The sequence below is a fragment of the Hoplias malabaricus genome, chromosome 2 (genome assembly GCF_029633855.1).
Source record: "Hoplias malabaricus isolate fHopMal1 chromosome 2, fHopMal1.hap1, whole genome shotgun sequence".
Taxonomy (NCBI): domain Eukaryota; kingdom Metazoa; phylum Chordata; class Actinopteri; order Characiformes; family Erythrinidae; genus Hoplias; species Hoplias malabaricus.
Window position 1 is genome coordinate 2,380,279 of NC_089801.1, and position 25,847 is coordinate 2,406,125.

The 25,847-nt window shown below is 36.9% G+C and overlaps 1 protein-coding gene and 1 pseudogene across 1 annotated transcript; both read right to left on the reverse strand.

Annotated features, from left to right (window-relative positions):
- Positions 1-87: 87 nt before the first annotated feature.
- Positions 88-5,017, reverse strand: LOC136687266 (ependymin-like). Its single transcript, XM_066661603.1, has 7 exons — positions 4,829-5,017; positions 4,550-4,646; positions 3,867-3,901; positions 3,416-3,550; positions 2,633-2,819; positions 2,084-2,171; positions 88-824 (listed from the first exon to the last, which is right to left on the reverse strand). The coding sequence occupies exons 2-7, from the start codon at positions 4,623-4,625 to the stop codon at positions 710-712; spliced, it is 636 nt and encodes a 211-aa protein (XP_066517700.1). The 5' UTR covers positions 4,626-4,646; positions 4,829-5,017; the 3' UTR covers positions 88-709.
- A 1,124-nt stretch (positions 5,018-6,141) lies between these two features.
- On the reverse strand, positions 6,142-25,847 carry LOC136673280 (alpha-protein kinase 1-like; annotated as a pseudogene).

Here is a 25,847-nt window from a genome sequence, read left to right on the forward strand (position 1 = left end):
ATTAAAAATAGAAATTTTTAACATGAGTACCATAAAGGCAACATCAGTGTTCCATATTAATTAACTTTATTTAAAAGCTACACTGAGATACAGAAGCATCCCCACCCTGTCAGGAAAAGAAATACTAAAAACAGCTCAGTAACCAACGCAGTCAGACACCAAACACTAGGGTGTGATATGTATTCAAACAAACCAGTCAGTTCAAAGATTTCTTTTTGAAGTTTTCGTGTGTTTAGAGATAAAGAAATGGAGATGGGTCAAAAACAGCAGCGTAATGTGTTATGATGTAAATACATTTAAATTTAAATCTGTTGAAGTGGCGCAGTGGTCTAAGAAACGTGGTTCAATCCCCAGCCCTGTAGGGCTGGGAGTCCAAAAGAGAATAATTGGCATCTCTTTGTGGATTAGCAGGGTGCAGGTCGGCAGCAGCTCAACACAAGTCAGTGTCTGATTTCACGTGTCTTGGAGAAAGCATGTACTTGCCTTCACCCTCTCAGATTGGAGGCATTATGTGTGAGTGGGCAGTCCTAACTAACAGGGTGGAACTGGGGACAAATGATGATTGGTAGGACAAATGGGATAAAAACAATTTTGATAAACTTTTTAATAATTCCAAATGTCTTTAGACTGATCCGGATTAGTTTTACAGCATTGATTAATGAGTTTAATACAAATAGCTGTGTTATTTAAAGTCCTGGTGTTTTGTATTTCAGAAGAAGATGCTGAAGAAATCTGAATTCTCCATCTCCATTGTAGCGCTGGTACAGAATGAAGGAGGAGTTAAAGGACCAGGGTCTGTTATCCCCACAATGTTGTTAAAGATGCTGCAAAACACAGAAAATAGAGTGTGAATTTGATCATATAAAATTTTAACTTGTTTTAACACTTTTTAATCTGTGAAATATAAATATAAATATTTCAGGCTGCAACCCAGATCTTTCCTTACACCCAAGTAGTACACATATGCCTTTAAAAAAATATTGACTCCCCGCACTCAGTCAATGCATCGGGAGTCTAAGAAAGATACATTTGGGAGTCAGGTAAACACAACTGGACACACAGTGCAGTATTTGCATGAATAAGGTAAGATTTAACTGAGGTAGAATCACAGACTACCAGAGGGGATGATTCCTAGTTTGAATTATGAAGTGTATGCAGTAAATGGTGTAAGTGGAGGACACAAGTTATCTGTAAACAGATCCAGGGACTCGTTCGGAAACGAGCTGCAATAAAAGCAAAATATTTCTCAGATAAGAGTAAAGCAACAATTTACAGAAGACCTCAACAGTGTCTTGAGCATTTTCCATTTGTTTTTCCTTTGTACTGTGTCTAGTATTCGCTGGTTGTTGCTTTACGCACAGCTCAGTTTGAATCTGTCAATATGCAATATAAGGTAGGTATTAGTTTAATGTGTGACATCATGGACTACACCAGTGTGTGTGCAGGGGAGTGGAGCAAAGAAAACGCATGAGGCATGTTTGAGCACTGTAAACACTGTGGGAGTGGGCGGCAGGGGTATAGTTTGAACAAGGCCCACGTGCAAGTTCATGCGCATAGACACTCGTTTCTGGCTGATACGTGAACTTTGTGTGGGATCTCAAATAAATCTACAAAAGTGGGACACTGCACAAAAATGGTGGTAACCACTGGACTTTGCTGTTTACATTGTTATTCTGAAGCTGTGGTTAGGGGGAAGCACACAAAACAAATTGCATGTTACTTTCTTCACAGTGCTGTGATGAACAACTGTTGGACTGAAACCAAATTCTGAAGAGAATCATATTTTACTGAAAAACTGATTTTATGAATTAAACTTTACTTTCAGCTAAAAATGTATTTTTAACAACATACATTTTTGTCAGGGCCAACATCATTAAAAAACAACCTATTACAAGCTTTCTAGTATTTTATTTGTTTCTCTTCATATTTCTCATTTAAGGTCATGTGATATTTTAATAGTTTTCCCTACTGATGTTGGAAAAGCTGAAAAAAAACAGGCGAATATTGCAAACAAACTAACAAATTAATTCAGTATACATCTGAATAACTATAAAATATCTCTTTATTTGTGACAGATTATTACCTGGTCGCTACCCAGCCAGTCTTCGGTGAGTAGTAGTAAGTGGAGACGGGGAGACAGCCAGAGTCAGTAAATGTCAGGGAGTATTTAGCTAGAAGAAGAGGTAAATATGTTTGTTTAAGACTTTTACTTAAGGATAAGGTTGCTCTCAGAACAAATGATCATCTTCAGAATGTAGCGTTATAAGTAAATCATTTTATTTGGTACAATACAATTGTCTTGAAATTGTTGCACAATGTAAAGGAGATTTGGTTCTTCATTTTGCCTTTAATTATGCAAAAATTAAAAGAAATGTATAGGAGATACAAATTTTTGCCCAGCTAGGAAGACTTAAGGTGAAAATGGCTTTGGGTTTGTCAGAGATTTTTACCCCAAAAACATAGCAAATATTTTTATTTATATGTAACTCTCATGCTTTGTAGTCTCTGAATGAACCAGTTTATGCTCAGTATGAAAGTGGCCAAGTTTAAATTATGCTATGAACAATAAACATTGGGGAAATCACTTATTGCTTCTCTAATGCTGTCCCCGTGTGTGTGTGTGTGTGTGTACCCTGGGTTTTAGGTATTTCCCCAGTCCAGGTGTTCACCACCAGACTCTCTTCTGGCTCTAAGAGACTCCCCAGAGTCACCTGCCCCAGAAGAGTGGCATTCTCAGGGATCTCCATGGGGTGGAAGGTGGCCTTTAGTTCTTTCTTAACGCAGCTCTCATTTTCAGAATTGATCACATACATCACATGCTGAGAAGGAAACACACAGAGAATGAGTGAGGGGATTCATGTGTAGAAGAATTATCTGTATATTTACGGAATTTGTGATTTCTGCTGCTTTAAAGTTTACACATTGTGGACACAGACTGCACCATAGACTTCACAGAAAAGCATCTCGTGTTAAATTCTATAGCAGCTGAACATAAGCCTAAGGTCTTGCTCAATGCCAAATGTCAGCTAAAGCAGTACAACGCCCCAACATTGGGCTTTGGAGCAGTGGAAAACTAATATAATTCCATTCAATAAATTTGGGGTAATTTGGATCTGTAACTAATCATCCAGCATCAGTACCTGTCCTCACTAATGTTTATGTGACTGAATGCCATCAGATCCTCAGAACAATGTACGGAAATTTAGAGCAAAGCCTTCCCAGAAGAGTAGAAGCTGGTGCTGTAGTAAAGAGGAACAAGCACCTGATGTAAACCCTTAACAGAAGAAAACCCTAATGAGAATGTGTCTGCCAAGTTTGGTCAAACAGGGTTTATCAATCTTAAAGGTTAAAAAGGGGAAGTGAAATAAGAAATCAGGTTCCTCTACAGTTTCCCAGAACACACAAAGCATTTTACCTCTTTATAAAGGAAGAGAAGATCTGATTTAAAGGAGTCATTCTTGTATCGTCCAGTGGTTTCCAAGCGGACGCGCTGACCATTTGCATCATAGAAGTACTTCCCCAGTGCTAAGAACTCACCACTAGGAGTTGTCTGGGAGAGAGACAGAGAGATTAATTATAGTGATCTATAAACAAACAATGCTGATCTACATAACTGGACAAATGTCAGAGACCACCTTTTTGTTATTTTTATTGTTAAGTCGTTAGAGTACTATGCGCTCAGGAGAGAATGCTGAAAATATCAGGAGTTTCTGAAATCCCCTGCTGTATTAAATTCTGAGCAAATGTACGTCAAATGTGTTATTCTGCTTTTTCCTCTGATACTGAAAATTACGAAATAACAGCACTGTACAAATAATTCTGACTTATATTGATCCTTTTGGCAAGATGTGAGGAGATCTACCCACCGCCATGAAACTTCCCTCGACTTCTGGAGGAGACTCTGTGAAATAACAAACATTGATCATAAAAAAAAATACTACACTGACCACAGATTTACACCTGCAATAGAATTTGTTAAGGATTCTTTTAAAGTGGCTGAACTCAGCTACATTCCCCCACACACACCACACTGCACTCGGATCAGATAAAAAAACCAGTAGTTGCTTACTATCTGTAATATAATGTTAAACGTAACCATTTTATTTGGCTTATTGTAGGTAAGCGCTGTTTTTTATTGGGAAGTAAGACTCCATAAAAATAGTTTGTCTTGGCAGAAGCTCACATTAAGGCAAACATTTACAAGGAAGTAAATAGAAAACCGGAGGGAATCCTCTTATTTATGAGATATTACTGTAGATTAGACAAAAAATAATCCACCTGCATATGGATTTAAAAAATAATTAAATGATTCAAAGTGGTGCAAACTAATGTCTCCCCAAAACGGTCCCATCAATTAAACAGGTCTAAAGCTTCATGTTTGAGAGAGAACATCAAGCTCCACTCTCGCTTCACATCCACAGATGTTTGTGTCCACCCTTCTGTGAGAATATCATCTCATTTATGACTGAAAATTAAATATACATCTATTACTTACACATTACAGAAGAAAAGAGAGTATAATAAAATGTTTATCTTGTTCATTACTTACTGCAGGGAAGAGGTTTCACCGCCAAACAGGTTCCTGCCAAAATCCCCACGAGAGCGACCCCCAGCAGGTAGTTCATGGTTTCAGCCTGAGAGTAGGGCTGACAGATGAAATGTTTTTCTATCAAAACCACAGCTTGTCAGTGATAGTCATTGATTTTCTCCAATGATTTTTCCTGCACATTATGAAGTACAAATAATACCTGCTGCTGTCATTTAAAGTAATTTCTTTGGTAAAATTAATTGCAATTAAATGTTTTTACCTGAAGTTATTTAGCCCTACCTTTAAATCCTTCTCGTTTCTTCTTTCTTTCTGTGTGTCTTTGGAGGTAAACTCGATGCTTTTCCCCTCCTTAAATAATCCTTCCGAGGCCTGACTTATTGCAACATTGTAAACACAATCTCTTGAAGTTACTCTAAAGTTTTTATAATTGTGTGTGGGATTAAGATAAGGCTCTGTTTGCCAGGTGCTGTCATGCTCTAAATGAGTCCAACCCCGTCAGCTGACTAGTCCAGGTTGCGTACAATTTTTGCATTCCAGTTGGCCACAGGTGCATTTGAGATGCAACAAGCAATAAAGTCCCCAAATATATATGTTGTAAATACAGTAAAGGACAAACTTATTTTTTGTCACTTAAAATGCTTTATTATATGTCACTGAGCATAGATTATTTAAAGAAAAAAAAAAATTAAAATATTTTCTCACACATTCAAGTATCTTCCCCTTTTATAAATCACTGTTAAGTTGTTTGGGGTTGTTTTCTTGATAAAACCTTTTCCGTGATTAATTTTTTCGAGCTGGTTTCTTGTCCAATTAGTTTAAATTCTTATGTAATATCTCCCAGTAGGGTGCTCCTTTTATATTTCTTTCCATGAGATTCAATTTATGCCATTGATCATTACTGTTTGTGTAATAGGTAATAACACACTCTAAAACTTGCATTAAACTATTAACTAAATTGTATTTTTAATTACTTTAAAATGTGTCCTCTTTTGTAGATAAAATATAGCTGAGTTGTAGTTTATTTGTTGTGAACATTCCAAGCATATTTCACAGTTTCTTCATCAGAAAAAATACATTTTACTTTAATCTTGACAAAAATGAAGTTCTCAGTATGAAAGAACATAACAAATGCAACTCTCTTCATCTACACACACTGAGACATTGAAAACATCACATTAATGCAGAGTATGAAAACAGAAAGGAAAGGCAAGGTCATACAACACAGGACTGACTTTTAACTTTTAACAACTGCTAATAGAAATAAAAAGTATTTGCAGTTTAAAACTATAAAATAAAACTTAACGAAATTTAAAGTTATTTCCTGAAATGTAGCAAGGATTTTTTCTGGTTGAATCAAACTTTAAAATAACATTTCTAAACTTTGTCTAAAAACTACAATTAAAAAACATCCATCATAAAGGAGAACAACAGCCTTTAGAACACACAAAAAAACAACATGAGCTGATCACAGATCTGATGTAGAATTGTTCATTTATATCTCTATCAGGGATCTAAAATTACATCTGTCTCTAAGAGTAGCAATTAAAATATATTAATTATAATCAACAATTTAGCAAGTATGTATTAATTTTGTTTCCTCAAAATATGTACCTTGTAATAGCTTTAGTAAATTGTTTATAATGTTTGAACTCTTATTATCGATAGAGCTTAGTTCCTTGTGAACTATGCTTAAATTTAATCAAGCAATTGTTGGAAATTTAGGTTTCTGTGGAATAAATAACACAGTATATTATATTAAAATAAGCCATTCAGGGAAACTATGTAATATTATTCTCCATCCAGGCTAAATAAATGTTACAAATCACTCACCCTGCAGGTCTACGACGACCTCCTCCTTGTTGGAAAATTCGTAGGTGAAGTGTCCGAAGGCGATGCCATATTCTGTGGCTGAATACCGATGATCTGTTTTCGTTGTGTTGTTGGTGAGTTTTACGAAGTCCCCAAGCATGAATGGCTCCACAGAAACACATGCTACTATACAGTCGTCCTCTGTGATCTATAAACAGAGGTAATAAACCTGCTAATCTGAACTTGGAGTTGTGGGTGATAAATCTGAGTTAACAACATAAGCATCCAAAGGTCTATCACTTTCTTTAATTTTTATAATGTTTCAGTGTCTGTGTATTTCATGTGTGCATGTTCGGCACCTGCTTAACACATCGGTGTTCTGTCACTGTGCCGTTTGTTCTTAGACTTATTCCCCTTGCTGTGACTGGTCCTAATCACTGTCATTTATATTAAGACTTATATAAAAATGTCTCTCACCAGAAGGAGCTCTGAGGGGGTATAGAAGATCTGAGTGGTGATGTTACTCTCATAGAGGCGTTTGTTAAACTCCATGATGTAATACTGTGTACGTAAGGCTTCATCTCCTTCAAATACTCCTTCCCTATATAACTGATCAAAATACCACCACAAAATCATTTCTAATATTTAATGGGCCTGAAGAACAACCTTAGATTTTTACATTATACTGTGGAATGACAGTAATGGTCACTTGACTTGAAATAAAGTGAAAATTCTAATTAAATTTAGCTTTATAAATGTAACTTTATACAAAAAAATAATCAAGCAGCATCTTGTTTTTACTTCAGATCCATTAGGTTAAAGTATTCTTGTCCAGAGATATTTTTTGCTGTCATTATGACCTACCTGCCAAGCAGCTGCTCTTGGTGAAGATACTGGATCCTGAAGGCCTGTCTCTGAGCTCCTATTACATCCACCTGCAACAGCTCTCCCACATAAACACTCGTCTCACAACCCGTCCACGTATGTGTGGCTTTTGAATACTTCACTACAAGAGCACCTGAAACAAGAACATGTATTTGAACACTTCTGTGGATCAACAGGTACTGTTCAGACCACTGATGTTTTACGATATTTCTTTAGTGGGTGTCATGTGTGTATCATGAGTTCCAGGTCTAAGCTGAATTCCTCTGTGAGGAAAAAAATGGGATTTTTGAAAAACTGCTTTGGCATCCTGTGTTAAACAATACCGTTCCCAAACCAGTACATTTTTCCTTCAAATGTCACTGTATTCCTAGAATCACAAGTCACTAAATAATCAGTACACTGTTGAGCAATAAAATGACAGTTGGAAGAAGACTGGGAACCTCCTTAGAAGAATCCATACACACACCAGCAAGGTTTGTCCAGTGTGCGAGTTATGAAGGTCTTTGGGTTGTAGGCTTCAGTTTTAGGAGGAGCCGTTGGTTTATAATAGTTTAATAGTAGTCTTTTTTATGTGTGACATTATTTCAGCACACATAAGTGTTAGCTGTGGCAGTATTTATATTTAACTCCTTGATAACTTTGTAATTCCAATGGCATTCTACAGGAGCTAGGAGAACAGGGAAAAACATATCTGGTTTGGAAATACTGTGTTGACTACAGGACTAAACAAAAGGGTCTGACTGATTAGTAATGATACCCATATTATGTGCATATTGATGTTGGAACAATTAAAAAAAAATATTATCCTGTTTTCCCAACCACAAGACAATGTTTCTCGAAACGTACTGTAAGTTTTGTTGTATTGGCTCAGTTTGAAGGTTTTATCTGGCAGTCTCTTCAAGAGGCAGCTTTGGCACACTCCTGAGAAGAGGGACTTGTAGTCGTGCTCTTTAAAACTTCACTTCCCATGACACAACCCTGGAAACATCCTTTACAATAATTTATATAGGTAATTTGGTCAAAACCATTGTCAGAGGGACACTGGCTGTTATCCTTTTTGCGTAGATTCTCTACAGGTTTTGAAAATAATGAAGAAGGTTTACAGTCGTCTGCTTCAGTTTCGAGGAGTGGAACAACTTTCAGAATGTTTTGCTTTTGAGAATCTGCAGGATTTTTATGTATAGCTTTGTGAGCCAAGGCTGACAATCCCAGACTTATCTTTGGGTTCAGACTCATCTCTTAAAAGAGATACTTCTGCATCTTCTATATCTTCAGCAGTCTCAACAGAACTCTCATCTTTAATTTGGCATTTGATAACATCACTTGTCTGAAATGATGTGGTTTGGCCTCCTTTGCTAATGGGTGTAGCACAGTTGAGGCTTATCAACTCAAAAGGACTGTCAGGACCATCCTCACTCGATACAGGCTCACACTTTTGATCGATTACAGACTTGTCCTTTAGGATCTTAGCTAAATCTCCATATTGAGGAGATCTGGAGAAGGATATACTCTGCCATGAAGAGCCCAGGCTACTGTTGAAAGACACTGAAGATGTTCTTGTGTTTTTGCCATTTCTCATGCTGTTGTTGGGGATTTTATTGTATTCGATACTTTCCAAGGTGGTGCAAAGGTCTTGCTCTGGCTGGTTTTGGGCACAGACTTCTTTAACCAAGGCTCCAGCTGACAAAGTAGAAGCTTGTATGGTAGTTTGATCATTCCATTTGTGTCCATTCTGATTATTTTGTACAGATTTTGCTTGTGATCCATTTGTAATCTTGTGATGAACAACATTAGCATCGTCTTCTGCTTCTGTGCAAAGTGATGGATCAACAAGTTCAAAAGACTCTCCAGATGATCCCAAACTGCTGAGAACGCCTTGGACGTTGTATTTCAAAGTTTGTTGGGTTTTGACCATTCTTTGAAGCTTGGTCACCTTCACTCTCCAAAGTAATTCCCAATGTTTCTTTGTGAAAGACTCTGATTGATGGATCTGCAGATTTTTCAGATTTATTCAGGTCCAAAATGTTCGCATCACATTCTGTGGTGAGTGTCCCGGTTAGTGTTGTCTGGAAGACTGTGATGCATTTAGCATGTTGTCTGCTCCTAACTTTCAGTTCTGAAGCTTTAAAAGCCTCACACACAGATTGATGGTGCTTCTGGATGTTTTCGATCATCTTTGTAAAATCTCCGGGAGTGAAGGGGACAGGTTTGTCTTCCATGGTTTTGTAACTATCAGGCATGGAAGAACACAGATCCAAATTTACTAATGGTTTCACTTTCAAAAGGGACTTTGCACGCTGTACCTTCGCCATGACTTCAGAAGAAACCACTATTTTATCCAAGTCATCTTTGTAACAATAAGAATACAACAGAGTGTTGGCTTCCTAACAAGCTTTAATTGCCAGAGAGACCTCTTCTACTCGACCACACATCCACTTATTGGTAATGGCTAAGCAGTAAGCTGCCTTTATAAGTGAGTGTAGCTCTTGCTGACTGGTGACTACATCTTTTCAGTCTTGGTAAGCAGCCCATTCTCAAACGCTTCTTTAGCGAGGGAGAGATAGAGCTGTTTCTCAGCAGCAGGACAATCTCTGGAGAAACTGTAGGACAACAGGCAAGTTCCCTGAGTAAGCTACAGAACAGAAAAACAACATTTTGTTTTTAACACATAAATAATACATACATAACATACATAAATAAGTAAAATAAAATAAAATAAAATAAACACCTAAATATAGAGCTGTGGCCTTCATATATTCTATGAGCTTCACTGCCTATAAAGCAGTGGCTGTCTGTTTGCTCCAAATCAAATCAAATCAAATTTATTTATATAGCGCTTTTCACAACTGATGTTGTCACAAAGCAGCTTCACAGAATTCCAGTAAGACAAAGATTTGACATGAAATGTAAAAACAAATGTAAAACCCTCAAGTGAGCGAGGCAGGGGCGACAGTGGCAAGGAAAAACTCCCCCAGCTGAGGAAGAAACCTTGGGAGGAACCAAGGCTCACAAGGGGTGACCCATCCTCCTCTGGTCAATCTACTGGTGATGATAGTTAGTAGTCCATAAGAACTTCAGTGTAGGGACAGCTTCGAGGCACTTGGTGGTTGCAGGAGCGTGGGCAGCTGGTCTGAAGCGTGGAGGAGGATCTCGACAGTCATCCATCAGTGTCCAGACAGACAGGTGGGCAGTCGTTTACTCGGAAAGATGTAAAGGGATGGAATTAGTTTTGAACTGTTTTGTGTTTGTAAAGTAGAAAATATGAAAATTTCCAGAGTGTGGCTAATGACTCCGGCAGATATGACTATGACAGCTTCAACTAAAAGGAGAGAACCAGGAGGACACACAGACACGGGAGCATCCTGAAACACTGGCATCCCTCCGCTCCACCGTCAACAAACCTGAGTGATCGCGAGAAGCGGCGGGACGACAGCACCAGCGTCTCAGTTTACTATAATTCCCTGTGTCCATGGACCCTCCGGATCTGCCGCCTTTATCTATGGGGGAGTATTAGCTACCAAAAGATAAACTAAACAAATGTGTTTTTAGCCTAGATTTGAAGATTGCGACTGTGTCTGAGTCCCGAACATTTTCTGGAAGATCATTCCAGAGTCTGGGGGCTTTATAAGAAAAGGCTCTTCCCCCAGCTGAGGCCTTCTGAATTCTGGGAACAATTAAAAATCCAGTATTCTGTGATCTGAGTGAACGTGGAGGCTCATAATAGGAAATTGTATCTTGAAGATATTCAGGAGCAAGCCCATGTAGAGCTTTATATGTTAATAACAAAATTTTGTAGTCAATGCGGAATTTAACAGGCAGCCAATGAAGTGATGATAAAACTGGGCTGATATGTTCAAATTTTCTAGTTTTAGTGAGGACCCTAGCTGCAGCATTTTGAACTAGTTGAAGTTTTCTTAAATTGCTGCTGGTGCATCCTGACAGTAGTGCGTTACAGTAGTCAAGCCTTGAAGTAATAAAGGCATGTACTAATGTTTCTGCGTCCTGGAGGGATAAGGCATTTCTAATCTTAGCAATATTGCGAAGATGTAAAAAAGCTGTCCTAGTGATACTACCTATGTGTTGATCAAATGATAAATCCGGGTCAATTATGACACCAAGATTTTTTGCTGCTGAACCAGGTTTAACTGGAAAGTTAGCTAGATTTAAAATTAAATCTGATAATTTATTTCTTGTCACTTTTGGACCCAAAAGCAGGACCTCTGTTTTGTTGCTGTTTAGAAGGAGGAAGTTACGCAACATCCAGCCTTTCACATCTTTTACACAGTCCTCTATTTTATTTAATCTGTGTTTGTCATCGGGCTTGGCTGAAATATACAATTGTGTGTCGTCTGCGTAACAGTGAAAGTTAATGTCATGGTTTCTTATAACTGTGCCTAGCGGTAACATGTATAATGTAAATAATAATGGTCCTAAAATAGAGCCTTGTGGAATTCCAAATCTTACTTTAGAATAATTTGAATTTAGATTGTTTACTTTTACGAATTGATAACGTTCCGTTAAGTAAGATTTGAACCATAATAGGGCTGTCCCTGTGATTCCAACCATGTTTTCTAACCTTTCTATGAGAATATTGTGGTCTATTGTATCGAAGGCTGCGCTTAGGTCAAGAAGCACCTACAGGGATACGTGGCCTTGATCAGAGGCAAGAAGAATATCATTTGTTATCTTGACTAGAGCTGTCTCTGTACTATGATGTTGCCTGAATCCAGATTGGAATTTTTCATATATATGATTCTTATGTAGATATGAACTAAGTTGTTGGGCCACAGCTCTTTCTAAGATCTTGGACAGAAATGGCAAATTAGAAATAGGCCTGTAATTAGACAGTGTACTAGCATCAAGATTTGGTTTCTTGATCATAGGTTTAATAACTGCTAGTTTAAAAGCTTTGGGTACATGGCCCAGACTAAGGGATGAGTTTACTATAGTTAAAAGAGGATCAATAATAGCTGGTAGTACTTCTTTGAGCAACTTTGTGGGAATTGCATCAAGTGTGCAAGTTGTACAGTTTGCGGAGGTGATAATCTTCTCTAGTTCTAATTGTGGGAGTGGGTAAAAGGTTTCAAGTCTTTCTTTTACAGTTATATTATGTTTTATTTCATTCACATCAGGTGGCAGCCAGGATGGATTTGATCCTGTGGCTAGAGTTTGTTGTCTAATATTCTCAATTTTATTATTAAAAAAGTCCATAAAATCTTTACTGGTGAGAGTTGCTGGAATTAGTTGTTCAGAACCTGCTTGATATTTTGTAATTCTAGAAAACACACTAAACAGTGCTCTCTGATTATTTTTATTATTGGAGATCAGCGAGGCCAGATATGCTGAGCGAGCTTTAGTGAGGGCATTTCTATACTCTATAAGGCTGTCCTTCCAGGCAGAATGGAACACTTCAAGCTTGGTTGATCGCCATTTCCGTTCTAGTTTTCGTAATGTTTGTTTTAAAGTACGGGTCTTATCATTATACCATGGTGCGAGCTTTTTCTGTCTTATACTTTTATGTTTAAGTGGTGCTACCTTTTCTAAAGTAGATTGACAGGTATTTTCTAGGTAATCAGTTAGTACATCTAGGTCCATTGGGTCTGATGGAGTTGGAACTGGGGTCGATAGTTCTGGTAGGTTTTCTATAAATTGTAGGGCGGTAGATGGTTTTATTATACGCCTTGTAGAATACATTTTCAGAGTGTGGTTTATCAAGAGTTGGGGCTATAGTGTGTAATTGTAGAAATAATATGTGCTCCAGTATGGTCAGTGGAGCTGATACACTGGACAATGGTTCTAGAAACAAGGAAATAATCTATATTATATTGCTGATCTATGTACAGTTCACATTGTAAGTGTGAAAAATAATTAACTCACCATATGTGTGAGCACATACAGAGAACCGAACTGGCTATAAACCAAAGCCATTCGAGCAGCCTGAGCAGCACAGAGCAGACGATTACTGCAGTTTCTTAGAAAACTCTGGAAAAAAGGCAGCACAAAGGGTTAACTTAACTTACAGCAGGTTTCACTACAGAGCAACATAGACTCGTGTCAAACTTATTAGAAATTCCAATTAATTCTATAATTAAAAAATGTTAATTTATTATATAAAAATAAAACAAATATGAATGCTTATATAATAGTAATAATTCATTTTTACATTTTCCAAAATACACATAAGAAAAAAATATTCAGAGCTTTTTATTGTTAACTATTCACATAAAGATTTCTAAAACATGAATGTATGCTTGTGAACATCATTTAAATGACTGTTTCTTACCAGATCGATAAGAGTCTTTTTTTTAAATGTAGTGAAGTCTTTATCGTTCATTGAGATCAGAACACTGGCCAGAAGTCTGAGAGACGTTCCAATTCCCTGTGATAAATGAAAAATAACATCAATGGCTAATAAGGTGTTATTATTCACATCTTAAGAACTGATTTATCACATAATAAAGTCAAGGAAACAAGATGAAGTAGGTGGGTAGCATGGTCCTCCCACTCCCCCATTACACAGTGAGACTCCAGGTATCAGCTGATATGACAGAGCTTTGATATTGTGTAAGCAGCAGTTTCCAAAGATATAGTGGAGGTTCAAAGTGCTAGCTGGGGTAGAAGTGGCAGTGACTAAAATTATGAATAAATACTTTTTAAAAAGTTATTGTACAGATACATTAGTGTTCACTAAAGATACAGACAGCGTATATATCTTTAAATCTACATCAGGTGTTTTAGTGTCCATTAGTGTTCCCTAATTGTACATTACATTCTCTTCTCTGGAGGGAAACGTTTTCATAATGTAATAGCTTTAAATAGAAAAACAAAATATAAATCCTTGAGTTGAAATGAAATCAATTAAAATTAAATACATATAATTAATATAGAATATGGTACAATCTTGTTCCCTAACTAAAACTACTGAAGATGTATATTGAGGCTACCAACACTGACAAATTTTCTAAGAGTACCAGTGCTGTTAGAAGAATAAAATGGTTTACTGAATTAAACGTGGCGGCACGGTGGTACAGCAGGTAGAGAGGTAGAGATAAAGAAATGGAGACAAATGATGATTGGTAGGACAAATGGGATAAAAACAATTTTGATAAAACTTTTTAATAATTCCAAATGTCTTTAGACTGATCCGGATTAGTTTTACAGCATTGATTAATGAGTTTAATACAAATAGCTGTGTTATTTAAAGTGCTGGTGTTTTGTATTTCAGAAAAAAATGCTGAAGAAATCTGCATTCACCATCTCCATTGTAGCGGTCGTACAGAACGAAGGAGGAGTTAAAGGACGTGTGTCTTTTATCCCCACAATGATGATAAAGAAGCTTTCAAAACACACAAAATAGAGTGTGAATTTGATCATATAAAATTTTAAAGTGTTTTAACACTTTTTAATCTGTGAAATATAAATATAAATATTTCAGGCTGCAACCCAGATCTTTCCTTACACCTAAGTAGTGCACATATGCCTTTAAAAAATACTCGGTCAGGTAAACACAACTGGACACACAGTGCAGTATTTGCATGAATAAGGTAAGATTCAACTGAGGTAGAGCACTATGTAGGAAGTAGGGGAGAATTCAGATGCAGTTTGAGTCTGAGAAACAGACTAAAAGAGGGGATGATTCCTAGTTTGAATTATGAAGTGTATGCAGTAAATGGTGTAAGTGGAGGACACAAGTGATCTGTAAACAGATCCAGGGACTCATTCGGAAACAAGCTGCAATAAAAGCAAAATATTCCTCAGATAAGAGTAAAGCAACAAATTACAGAAGACCTCAACAGCAGGTTCACTGCTGACACTTATTGTCATTCATGGGAGTGTCTTGAGCATTTTCCATTTGTTTTTCCTTTGTACTGTGTCTGGTATTCGCTGGTTGTTGCTTTACGCACAGCTCAGTTTGAATCCGTCAATATGCAATATAAGGTAGCTATTAGTTTAATGTGTGACATTGTGGACTACACCAGTGTGTGTGCAGGGGAGTGGAGCAAAGAAAACGCATGAGGCATGTTTGAGCACTGCAAACACTGTGTTGGAGTGGGCGGCAGGGGTGTAGTTTGAACAAAGCCCACGTGCAAGTTCATGCGCATAGACACTCGTTTCTGGCTGATACGTGAACTTTGTGTGGGATCACAAATAAATCTACAAAAGTGGGGCACTGCACAAAAGTGGTGGTAACCACTGGACTTTGCTGTTTACATTGTTATTCTGAAGCTGTGGTTAGGGGGAAGCACACAAAACAAATTACATGTTGCTTTCTTCACTGTGCTGTGATGAACAACTGTTGGACTGAAACCAAATTCTGAAGATAATCACATACTTTCAACTAAAAATGTATTTTTAACAAGATACATTTTTGTCAGGGCAAACATCATTAAAAAACAACCTATTACAAGCTTTCTAGTATTGTATTTATTTCAATAATAAAATAAAGAATTCATTTCATACATCACATGCTGAGACGGAGACAGGAAACACAGAGAGTGAGTGAGGGGAATCAGGTGTAGACAAATTATCTGTACATTTATGGAATTTGTGATTTCTGCTGATTTAAAGTTTACACATTGTGGACACAGACTGCACCATAGACTTCATAGAGAAGCATCTCATGTTAAACTCTACAGCAGCTGAACATTGCTCAATGCCAAGTGTCAGCTAACGCAGTATAACGCCCCAACATTGGGCTTTGGAGCAGTGGAACACTAATATAAATCCATTCTATAAATTTACAAAACAAATTACACAAAAGCCTCTAAATAATTTGCCATGGTTTGAGAAACACTTTGTTTAACATCTGCTTCTGAAGAACAATTATCTATTAACAAACAGTAAATAAAGCCCTGATAAATACAAATATATCATTTGTAAACAAGTAGAAATTCTGTATAAATGTATTATTGTGAGTCAATAAAGGCTTTATATAAATTTGATCTTATTTATACATGCTAAAAACACATTTATAAAGCATTTCTCAGCTTGCTTATGAAGTATATTTTGCAAATGACATATAATTTAATGTCCTCATATGCATAAGTTATTGAGTATAATTTACTGTATATAGAGATTTGCCACATGTGCAAATGTGTCTAAAATACCACATGATTTCTTTTTAAGGATTGTTATAATTAGATTAGGGGTCCCTGGTCTAAAGGTCCAGGACTCACTAGAGATAGGTCTCTCTCAGTCCAAGACAAATAAGATTAAGTGAATAAGATGCTTACCTTAGTAAATATGTTTACCTTAGTTTCAGAAAAACAACCAACCTATATAAACGGAGGAGCTATGGACTGAGGTCAGAAGACATTGGCTAACTTCTCAGCAAGCTGTCCATTGGACTTGTTAAGATGCTGTTCTTTTCATTGTAATAAATCTGATTATTTTGCAACGAAAAATGGTGTCAGTGTATAAGTCTTTTTCAGCGACTTCTTTACAATACTGAAAATAAACTACACTTACAAATTACTTTTGTTATTACTTAAGCATAATTAGTTACCAGTTAATATTTAAGTAGTTATTTAGACGTACATTGATGTACATTGAGGCTACCAACACAGACAATTTTTCTAAGAGTATCAGTGCTGTTAGAAGAATAAAATGGTTTACTGAATTAAGTGTGGCGGCACGGTGGTACAGCAGGTAGAGAGTTAGAGATAAAGAAATGAAGACGGGTCCAGAACAGCAGCGTAATGTGTTATGACGTAAATACATTTAAATTTAAATCAGTTGAAGTAGTGCAGTGGTCTAAGCGATGCCTCAGATATCTGTTTCAATCCCTAGCCCTCTAGGGCTGGGAGTCCAAAAGAGAATAATTGGCATCTCTTTGTGGATTAGCAGGGTGCAGGTCTGCAGCAGCTCAACACAAGTCAGTGTCTGATTTCACGTGTCTTGGAGAAAGCATGTACTTGCCTTCACCCTCTCAGATTGGAGGCATTATGTGTGAGTGGGCAGTCCTAACTAACAGGGTGGAACTGGGGACAAATGATGATTGGTAGGACAAATGGGATAAAAACAATTTTGATAAAACTTTTTAATAATTCCAAATGTCTTTAGACTGATCCGGATTAGTTTTACAGCATTGATTAATGAGTTTAATACAAATAGCTGTGTTATTTAAAGTGCTGGTGTTTTGTATTTCAGAAGAAGATGCTGAAGAAATCTGAATTCTCCATCTCCATTGTAGCGCTGGTACAGAATGAAGGAGGAGTTAAAGGACCAGGGTCTGTTATCCCCACAATGTTGTTAAAGATGCTGCAAAACACAGAAAATAGAGTGTGAATTTGATCATATAAAATTTTAACTTGTTTTAACACTTTTTAATCTGTGAAATATAAATATGAATATTTCATATTTATATGAAATATAAACCCAGATCTTTCCTTACACCTAAACAGTACACACGTCTTTAAAATATCGTTCTGAAACAAGCTGCAATAAAAGCAAAATATGCCTCAGATAAGAGTAAAGCAACAAATTACAGAAGACCTCAACAGCAGGTTCACTGCTGACACTTATTGTCATTCACTGGAGTGTTTTGAGCATTTTCCATTTGTTTTTCCTTTGTACTGTGTCTGGTATTCGCTGGTTGTTGCTTTACGCACAGCTCAGTTTGAATCCATCTATACGCAATATAAGGTAGCTATTAGTTTAATGTGTGACATTGTGGACTACACCAGTGTGTGTGCAGGGGAGTAGAGCAAAGAAAACGTATGAGGCATGTTTGAGCACTGTAAACACTGTGGGAGTGGGCGGCAGGTGTGTAGTTTGAACAAGGCCCACGTGCAAGTTCATGCGCATAGACACACTCGTTTCTGGCTGATACGTGAACTTTGTGTGGGGTCTCAAATAAATCTACAAAAGTGGGGCACTGCACAAAAATGGTGGTAACCACTGGACTTTGCCATTTACATTGTTATTCTGAAGCTGTGGTTAGGGAGAAGCACACAAAACAAATTTCATGTTACTTTCTTCACTGTGCTGTGATGAACAAATGTTGGACTGAAACCAAATTCTGAAGATAATCACATACTTTCAGCTAAAAATTTATTTTTAACAACATACATTTTTGTCAGGGCCAACATCATTAAAAAACAACCTATTACAAGCTTTCTAGTATTTTATTTATTTCTCTTCATATTTTTCATTTAACCGCGACCCTGAAATGGAAAAGCGGAAAAGAAGATGTATGTATGTATGTATATTTCTCATTTAAGGTCATGTGATATTTTAATAGTTTTCCTCACTGATGTTGGAAAAGCTGAAAAAAACAGGCGAATATTGCAAACAAACTAACAAATTAATTCAGTATACATCTGAATAACTATAAAATGTCTCTTTATTTGTGACAGATTATTACCTGGTCGTTATCCAGCCAGTCTTTGGTGTGTGGTAGTTGGTGGAGACGGGGAGACAGCCAGAGTCAGTAAATGTCAGGAAGTATTTAGCTAGAAGAAGAGGTAAATATGTTTGTTTTAAGATTTTTACTTAAGGATAAGTTTGCTCTCAGAACAAATGATCATCTTCAAAATGTAGAGTTATAAGTAAATCATTTTATTTGGTACAATACAATTGTCATGAAATTGTTACACAATGTAAAGGAGATTTGGTTCTTCATTTTGCCTTTAATTATGCAAAAATTAAAATAAATATATAGGAGATACAAGATTTTGCCCAGCTAGGAAGACTTAAGGTGAAAATGGCTTTGGGTTTGTCAAAGGAGCAATCAGAGATTTTTACCCCAAAAACATAGCAAATATTTTTATTTGTATGTAACTCATTTGTTCAATGATCATAATAATTTGCACACAATGTAAAGAGATAATAGTATTTTTGTATTTTCTGGAACATTTCATATACCAAAGGAATTTAACATAACATTTTAAAATAATTAAAAGCAAAATTAACAACAGTGGAAGATTAAATACAATAAACTTAGACAACTACAAAAATAATAGTCACTACCTGAAACATATTAAAAATATTTCACTAAATGGCAGCAGCTACAGGATCATACTTAAAGTATAATTACAGTAATAAGGATTGTCATTTAAACATAGTAATGCCGGAGTGATTTCAGCCACTTTATAAAGTGCATCCATTTCTGACACAGATGTTTTACACAAAGAGGTTTTATAATCTATACACAAAAATATTTAAGCTGCAGTATCCTTTGTGCTACTGTGTGAGCTGTGTGAGTGTATTTAAAATGGCACATCATATTAGACTACAGTATTTTTTATGCCACTGTGTGAAATGTATGTAACTGTGTGAGTGTATTTAATGTGACACCGCCAAATGGGGCTGCAGTGACCTCTGTGCTACTGTGTAAGATGTGTGAATGTATTTAAGGCAGCAAGGCAGATAGAATTGCAGCGTTCTCCATGCTGCTGCAGCATGAACTTATTGATGCCGTTCTGGTGGAAGTTACTTGAGGATCTGGGTTTTCTGAGTGAGTGGATCCGTCAGATATGCAAGGCCTTTACCATTAACCGTCACCCAGCCTTTAGAACACACACACGAAAAAAAAAAAAAACATGAGCTGATCACAGATCTGATGTAGAATTGTTCATTTATATCTGTATCAGGGATCTAAAATTACACCTGTCTCTAAGAGTAGCAGTAAAAATATATTAATTATAATCAACAATTTAGCAAGTAGCCCCCCCCAGGGTGTATTTCCGCCTTGCGCCCAATGATTCCAGGTAGGCTCTGGACCCACCGCGACCCTGAATTGAATAAGCGGTTACAGATAATGAATGAATGAATGAATGAATGAATGAATGCATTTGGCAAGTATGTATTAATTTTTTTCCCCAACATATGTACCTTATTATAGCTTTAGCAAATTGTTTATAATGTTTGCACTCTTATTATTGCTAGGGCTTAGTTCCTTGTGAACTATGCTTAAAGTTAATCAAGCAATTGTTGGAATTTTTGATTTCTGTGGAATAAATATTTGTTTCCGTGTGATATTATTCCAGCACACATAAGTGTTAGCTGTGGCAGTATTTATATTTAACTCCTTAATAACTTTGTAATTCCAGAGGCATTCTGCAGGGGATGTGAACAGGGAAAAACATATCTGGTTTGGAAATACTGTGTTGACTATAGGACAAAACAAAAGGGTCTGACTGATTAGTAATTCATTCATTCATTCATTATCTGTAAACGCTTATCCAATTCAGGGTCGTGGTGGGTCCAGAACCTACCTGGAATCATTGGGCGCAAGGCGGGAATACATCCTGGAGGGGGCGCCAGTCCTTCACAGGGCAACACAGACACACACACACATTCACTCACACACTCACACCTACGGACACTTTTTTGAGTCACCAGTCCACCTACTAACGTGTGTTTTTGGACAGTGGGAGGAAACCGTAGCACCCGGAGGAAACCCACGCAGACACGGGGAGAACACACCAACTCCTCACAGACATGGGTAAGTAACTGAAACTTGTATTAAACATTTCTAAAGTAACTGAAATGGGGTTAAATTTCTAAAGTAACTGAAAATTGTTGTGCTGTAAATTTTCTAAAGTAACTGAAACTTGTTGTGTTATACGTTTCTAAAGTAACTGAAATGGGGGTAAGTTTCTAAAGTAACTGAAAATTGTTGTGCTGTAAATTTTCTAAAGTAACTGAAACTTGTTGTGTTATACGTTTCTAAAGTAACTGAAATGGGGGTAAGTTTCTAAAGTAACTGAAACTTGTCATGTTATACGTTTCTAAAGTAACTGAAACTTGTATTAAATGTTTCTAAAGTAACTGAAATAGTACTGAAACATGATTTCTGCCTGAGATATTGAGGCTGTGGTGAATACATACAATCGTTTGACCCTGAAGCAGCCTGATTGGTGGAAGTACTGAGATAGTTTGTCGATATTTAAGCAAAAATTTATTTTTTCTTTCTATTACACTGAATAAAAGCCTTAGAATAGAAAAACTAGTCGTTGCATACATTTCTAAACATGGTTCAAAAGAACTATTTATTGGGATTGAAAATATTGTGGATGAGACCTATGAGTGGGCTATGTCCCGATTCGAAAATGATCCTAAGTGCCTAGGAATAATAAGAAGAATATTGCTAATGCCCTTCATGCCATTTTTGCGTCATTCAAACTAACCAGAAAAAGGTTCAGAGACATCAAGGCAGAGAGAAATGCACTTGATACACAGAACACAGTGCTTCGTACTCGAATTAGTGAAAACATGTCTATGAATAATTACCAAGCAGGGGAGACAATTCAGAAGGAGGAAATAGTCTTGTGTTGTCTTGATTGTGTCTTCCCTCTACTCTAGGCTGAGCTCTTTCAAATACAGTTAAAAATAAAAAGGCTAACAAGGCAGAAAGAAAACAGGCATTGTTAGAGGTTTTAGGAGCAAGAGTCATTAACTGGGAAAAGTTTCTCAGAGAGACTCATGGATGCTTTCTTAAACTACAGCGGTATTATGGACATTACTACACAAGACCAGAGATTTAAATCTGCTCTGATTGGACAAAGTGACGGTTTTCCCCGTGCAGCCATTGCAATTCATGTGACCTATATGTCTACATATGATGAAATCATTACTAAAATGACTCAATTTTACAATAGTAATGCTGATACAAGGAAATCCATTCCCATAGCAGCTATTAATCATAAAGCTTCCAATCAGAATACAGCTCGGAAAAATGTTTTCCGGATTAATGAATGGCAGGTAGCTGGAAGAGCAGACTGTAAATATGTGCAAAGTTCTGCATAGGAATCACAGGACTCTGTGATACCTGTAGCACTTGTAACCAACCTGGTCACTAACTATGGTATACCTCCTCCTATCCTCTAGGGGGCAGGAGGGAGGTTAACATGTCTAGGGGTATAAATAGGGGAAGCCAAGTAAGAGTAGGAGAGAGTTGACCTACAGGCACATGTACTATCTGCTTGGAAGACCTCCTTGTGAGAAACTTTAAGTTTCAGGCTCATTGTGAGTATGTATTACTTATGCCACAATGCTGATATTATGCTAATATAATGCTAATGCTAGTGCTAGGCTAAGCCTGTTTTTTATACTAGCATGCTAAGGCTAATGGGTTAAGAACATGGTAGTTGGGGAATTCATTTTCACCCTTTTATACAGAAGGAGGTTCTTAATGTGCGGATGGCTGGGATTTAAGAAACTGCTTGGAGGTTTTGCCGTACTCAAGTTCCTTCAAGTCTATATCTTCCACCTGCTGCTCATCCTTTCTGGACTGCATTTCAACTGGTGGGACTAATTATCTCCTTTTCCATTAAGGATCTACCCAAACCTAAGCCCATGCTCCTATAGGATAAAAGGACTGTGTTTGGAGGAGTTACTTGTTTATATCGTTTAGGGTAATTGTTACACACTTATGCCATGAAACACTATTGTAAGCCAATTTAAAATGTTGTTGGAGGTCAGTGCAATGATTGGCCATTGAAGATATTAAACACATAAAATAAAAATGATGCATTTGGGAAATCCGTAATAACCATTCATTACTGGTTTTGTGTTTACAATCTTTAATGCAAGATGAAACAGTTTGGCCCATTTGACATTGTGTATTCACACCACAATCTGAATATTGGAGTTTGTGCTGCCATTTGGCACAAACCCCCCACTGACAGATCTGACACTCAGCATTTACAGCTGTGTGATAATGAGGGGAGGGACAAGGTGTGCAGGCAGCTTTCATACAAAAATAAAAACACTTATACTTCACATCATTATTTAGTGCTACAACTAATATTAGGGAACACATGAGTTACTCTAAAGAAGGGCTTTGAGCAGAACTCAAAGTGAAGACTCCCTATTCCCCAATAAAGCAGTTAGCGCCTTAGAGTCTTATGGCCTTAACTCTCATGGTTAGGTAGGGACAGTAGTAGCACTATTTAATATGTGGAAGTCCACAGTTATTTTATTAACAGATACCATCAAAACAAGATACTGCTATTGCTTTGTTTATGCATTTCAGGAAATGTCGAGTGAGTATTGGAGGATTTTCTGAAGCCATGGTGGATAAAGAGATGCCAGCTGGTAAGACCTTATTCTACTCAGCAACCTAAAACCAACTGAAATATAGATGACGACGGAAGATGCAACACTTAAAGCATTCATCTCTCCCACTGTCTTAAATGAAATCAAAAAGTGCTGTCAAAATGGGAGAGATTGTAGGATTTCTATTTGTTTTTAAATTTCTTTTATATACTTTCATTTCACATTCCCAATTTACAACCTTTCGTGAACTGATCAAGCTGACAAAGCTGAGGTTGGTGTCTAATGTATAATGGTGTGGTTAGTGTTCACATTACAACTTCCTCAAACACTTCGTTTTGGCAGTTCAAGTGAATGCGATTGTTGTTGAATGAGACTCCAAGAAACCTTGTTAATGTTTGGTTGTTTATTGTTTTTCTCTCATTCTCTTCTTCCTTGTAGAGGAACTGTTATGATAGTTTGCTATTAGAGCAAGTGGGTACCAGTGTGTTTTGAGGCACTTCTCCAATGACGGGTAAGACTTCTCAAGCCAGTGAGGGGCGACCTAAGGCAGGAGGGTGTCGACCAATGTGTTTTTTCTACACTTGTGATCATCATTTAAATGACTGTTTCTTACCAGATCGATAAGAGGCTTTTTTTTTTAATGTAGTGAAGCCTTTATCGCTCATCGAGATCAGAACACTGGCCAGAAGTCTGAGAGACGTTCCAATTCCCTGTGATAAATAAAAAATAACATAAATGGCTAATAAGGTGATATTATTCACATCTTAAGAACTGATTTATCACATAATAAAGTCAAGGAAGTACGATGAAGTAGGTTGGTAGCATGATCCTCCCACTCCCCATTACTCAGTGAGACTCCAGGTATCAGCTGATAAGACAGAAATGGACAGTACTCCTTAAAGTGAACTGAGCTTTGATATTGTGTAAGCAGCAGTTTCCAAAGATATAGTGGAGGTTCAAAGTGCTAGCTGGGGTAGAAGTGGCAGTGAGTAAAATTATGAATAAATATTTTTAAAAAGTTATTGTACAGGTACATTAGTGTTCACTAAAGATACATATAGCGTATATATCTTTAAATCTACATCAGGTGTTTTAGTGTCCATTAGTGTTCGCTAATTGTACATTACATTCTCTTCTCCAGAGGGAAAAGTTTTCATAATGTAATAGCTTCAAATAAAAAAAAACAAAATATAAATCCTTGAGTTGAATTTAAATCAATTAAAATTAAATACATATAAATAATATAGATTATGGTACAATCTTGTTCCCTAACTAAAACTACTGAAGATGTACATTGAGGCTACCAACACTGACAAATTTTCTAAGAGTACCAGTGCTGTTAGAAGAATAAAATGGTTTACTGAATTAAGTGTGGTCTGTACCTTTTTATCAGGTAAAGGTAGAATATAGAAGCCGATAAGAGAAGCTCAGATAAGCTCTGTAGCCTCCAGCCACAGTCCTGCAAAAAAATATAAATAAATAAAAGATTTTACACAAAAATATAAACATATAAAATACCAAACAAAAGCAACAAATATTATGATCAGTGATGAGGTGTCAAAGACTGTGTCCTCTAATGCAAGCCAACTTTAAATCAGAATGTAGTGTTTTATCTTATTACTTCTGTGATGGGAAAATGCAATATAACATTGTAATGAGCTAATAATGATAATAATCCACCAATATACTCTATAATGACTGTTACATCCTAGACACATACATCCTGATTGAGGTATAGCACATATTGTGCTTAATCTCATGACCTTAAAGTGCTTATTACATGATGTACTCAGGACATGACCCTGCAGTAGAGAGGGAATTCACTTCTGTAGTTAAATTAGAGAAGTAACATCTCTAGATTGATTGGAGAAGTCTAATAAATATGTTGAAGAACATTTTGAGTGGAAAACTTGACCTAACTGTTTGCAAACATTATGATTACAAGAAAAAAGAAGACAACAGAAATATGCATAGCATAAGATGCCAATTATGGTAATGTCTGGGTTTGTGAAATGAGACATGATGTAATAATGTCCAAATGGTACACATGATGCTTGGTGTACATGCCGAAGGGACACATGACATTGGGGTGTACGTGACAAAGGTCCTATATATACTGCATCAAATATTCAAATAAACTAGAAATTGGACTGAATACTTGACTCAGTGTCTTTGTTCCTCTGATTTCTCCTCGGGCCTGAGAATCGTTCTTCCTTCCTGGTTGCACTTAGACAATTGCCATAACACAAGAAAGTACTTCTTCAGAATCAGCCTCTGAGGCAGCAGAGAATTCTACAACTTCCTCATAGGCACATTATCCTTCAATTAATCAAAAAAGAATATTGAAAATATTGAACATTTCTAACAAATTATGAAACAGAACTAAGTGTATATTATACTGCACTCTTTTTCCTTCCAGAGTCATTTCTGGCAGTTAGAGCAGGCAAGCCACGAGGGTCTAGGTGGAGCTTTACCAGTTTATGGTGCAGTATTTTAAAATCTTGGCCCAATGCAGTTTAAACAATTACGTTTGTCTCTGCCTGTTAGTTGGTAACCAATCAAGCTCCTCCTGCCCCAAAGGCAGCGCTGCCTTCAGAACCAT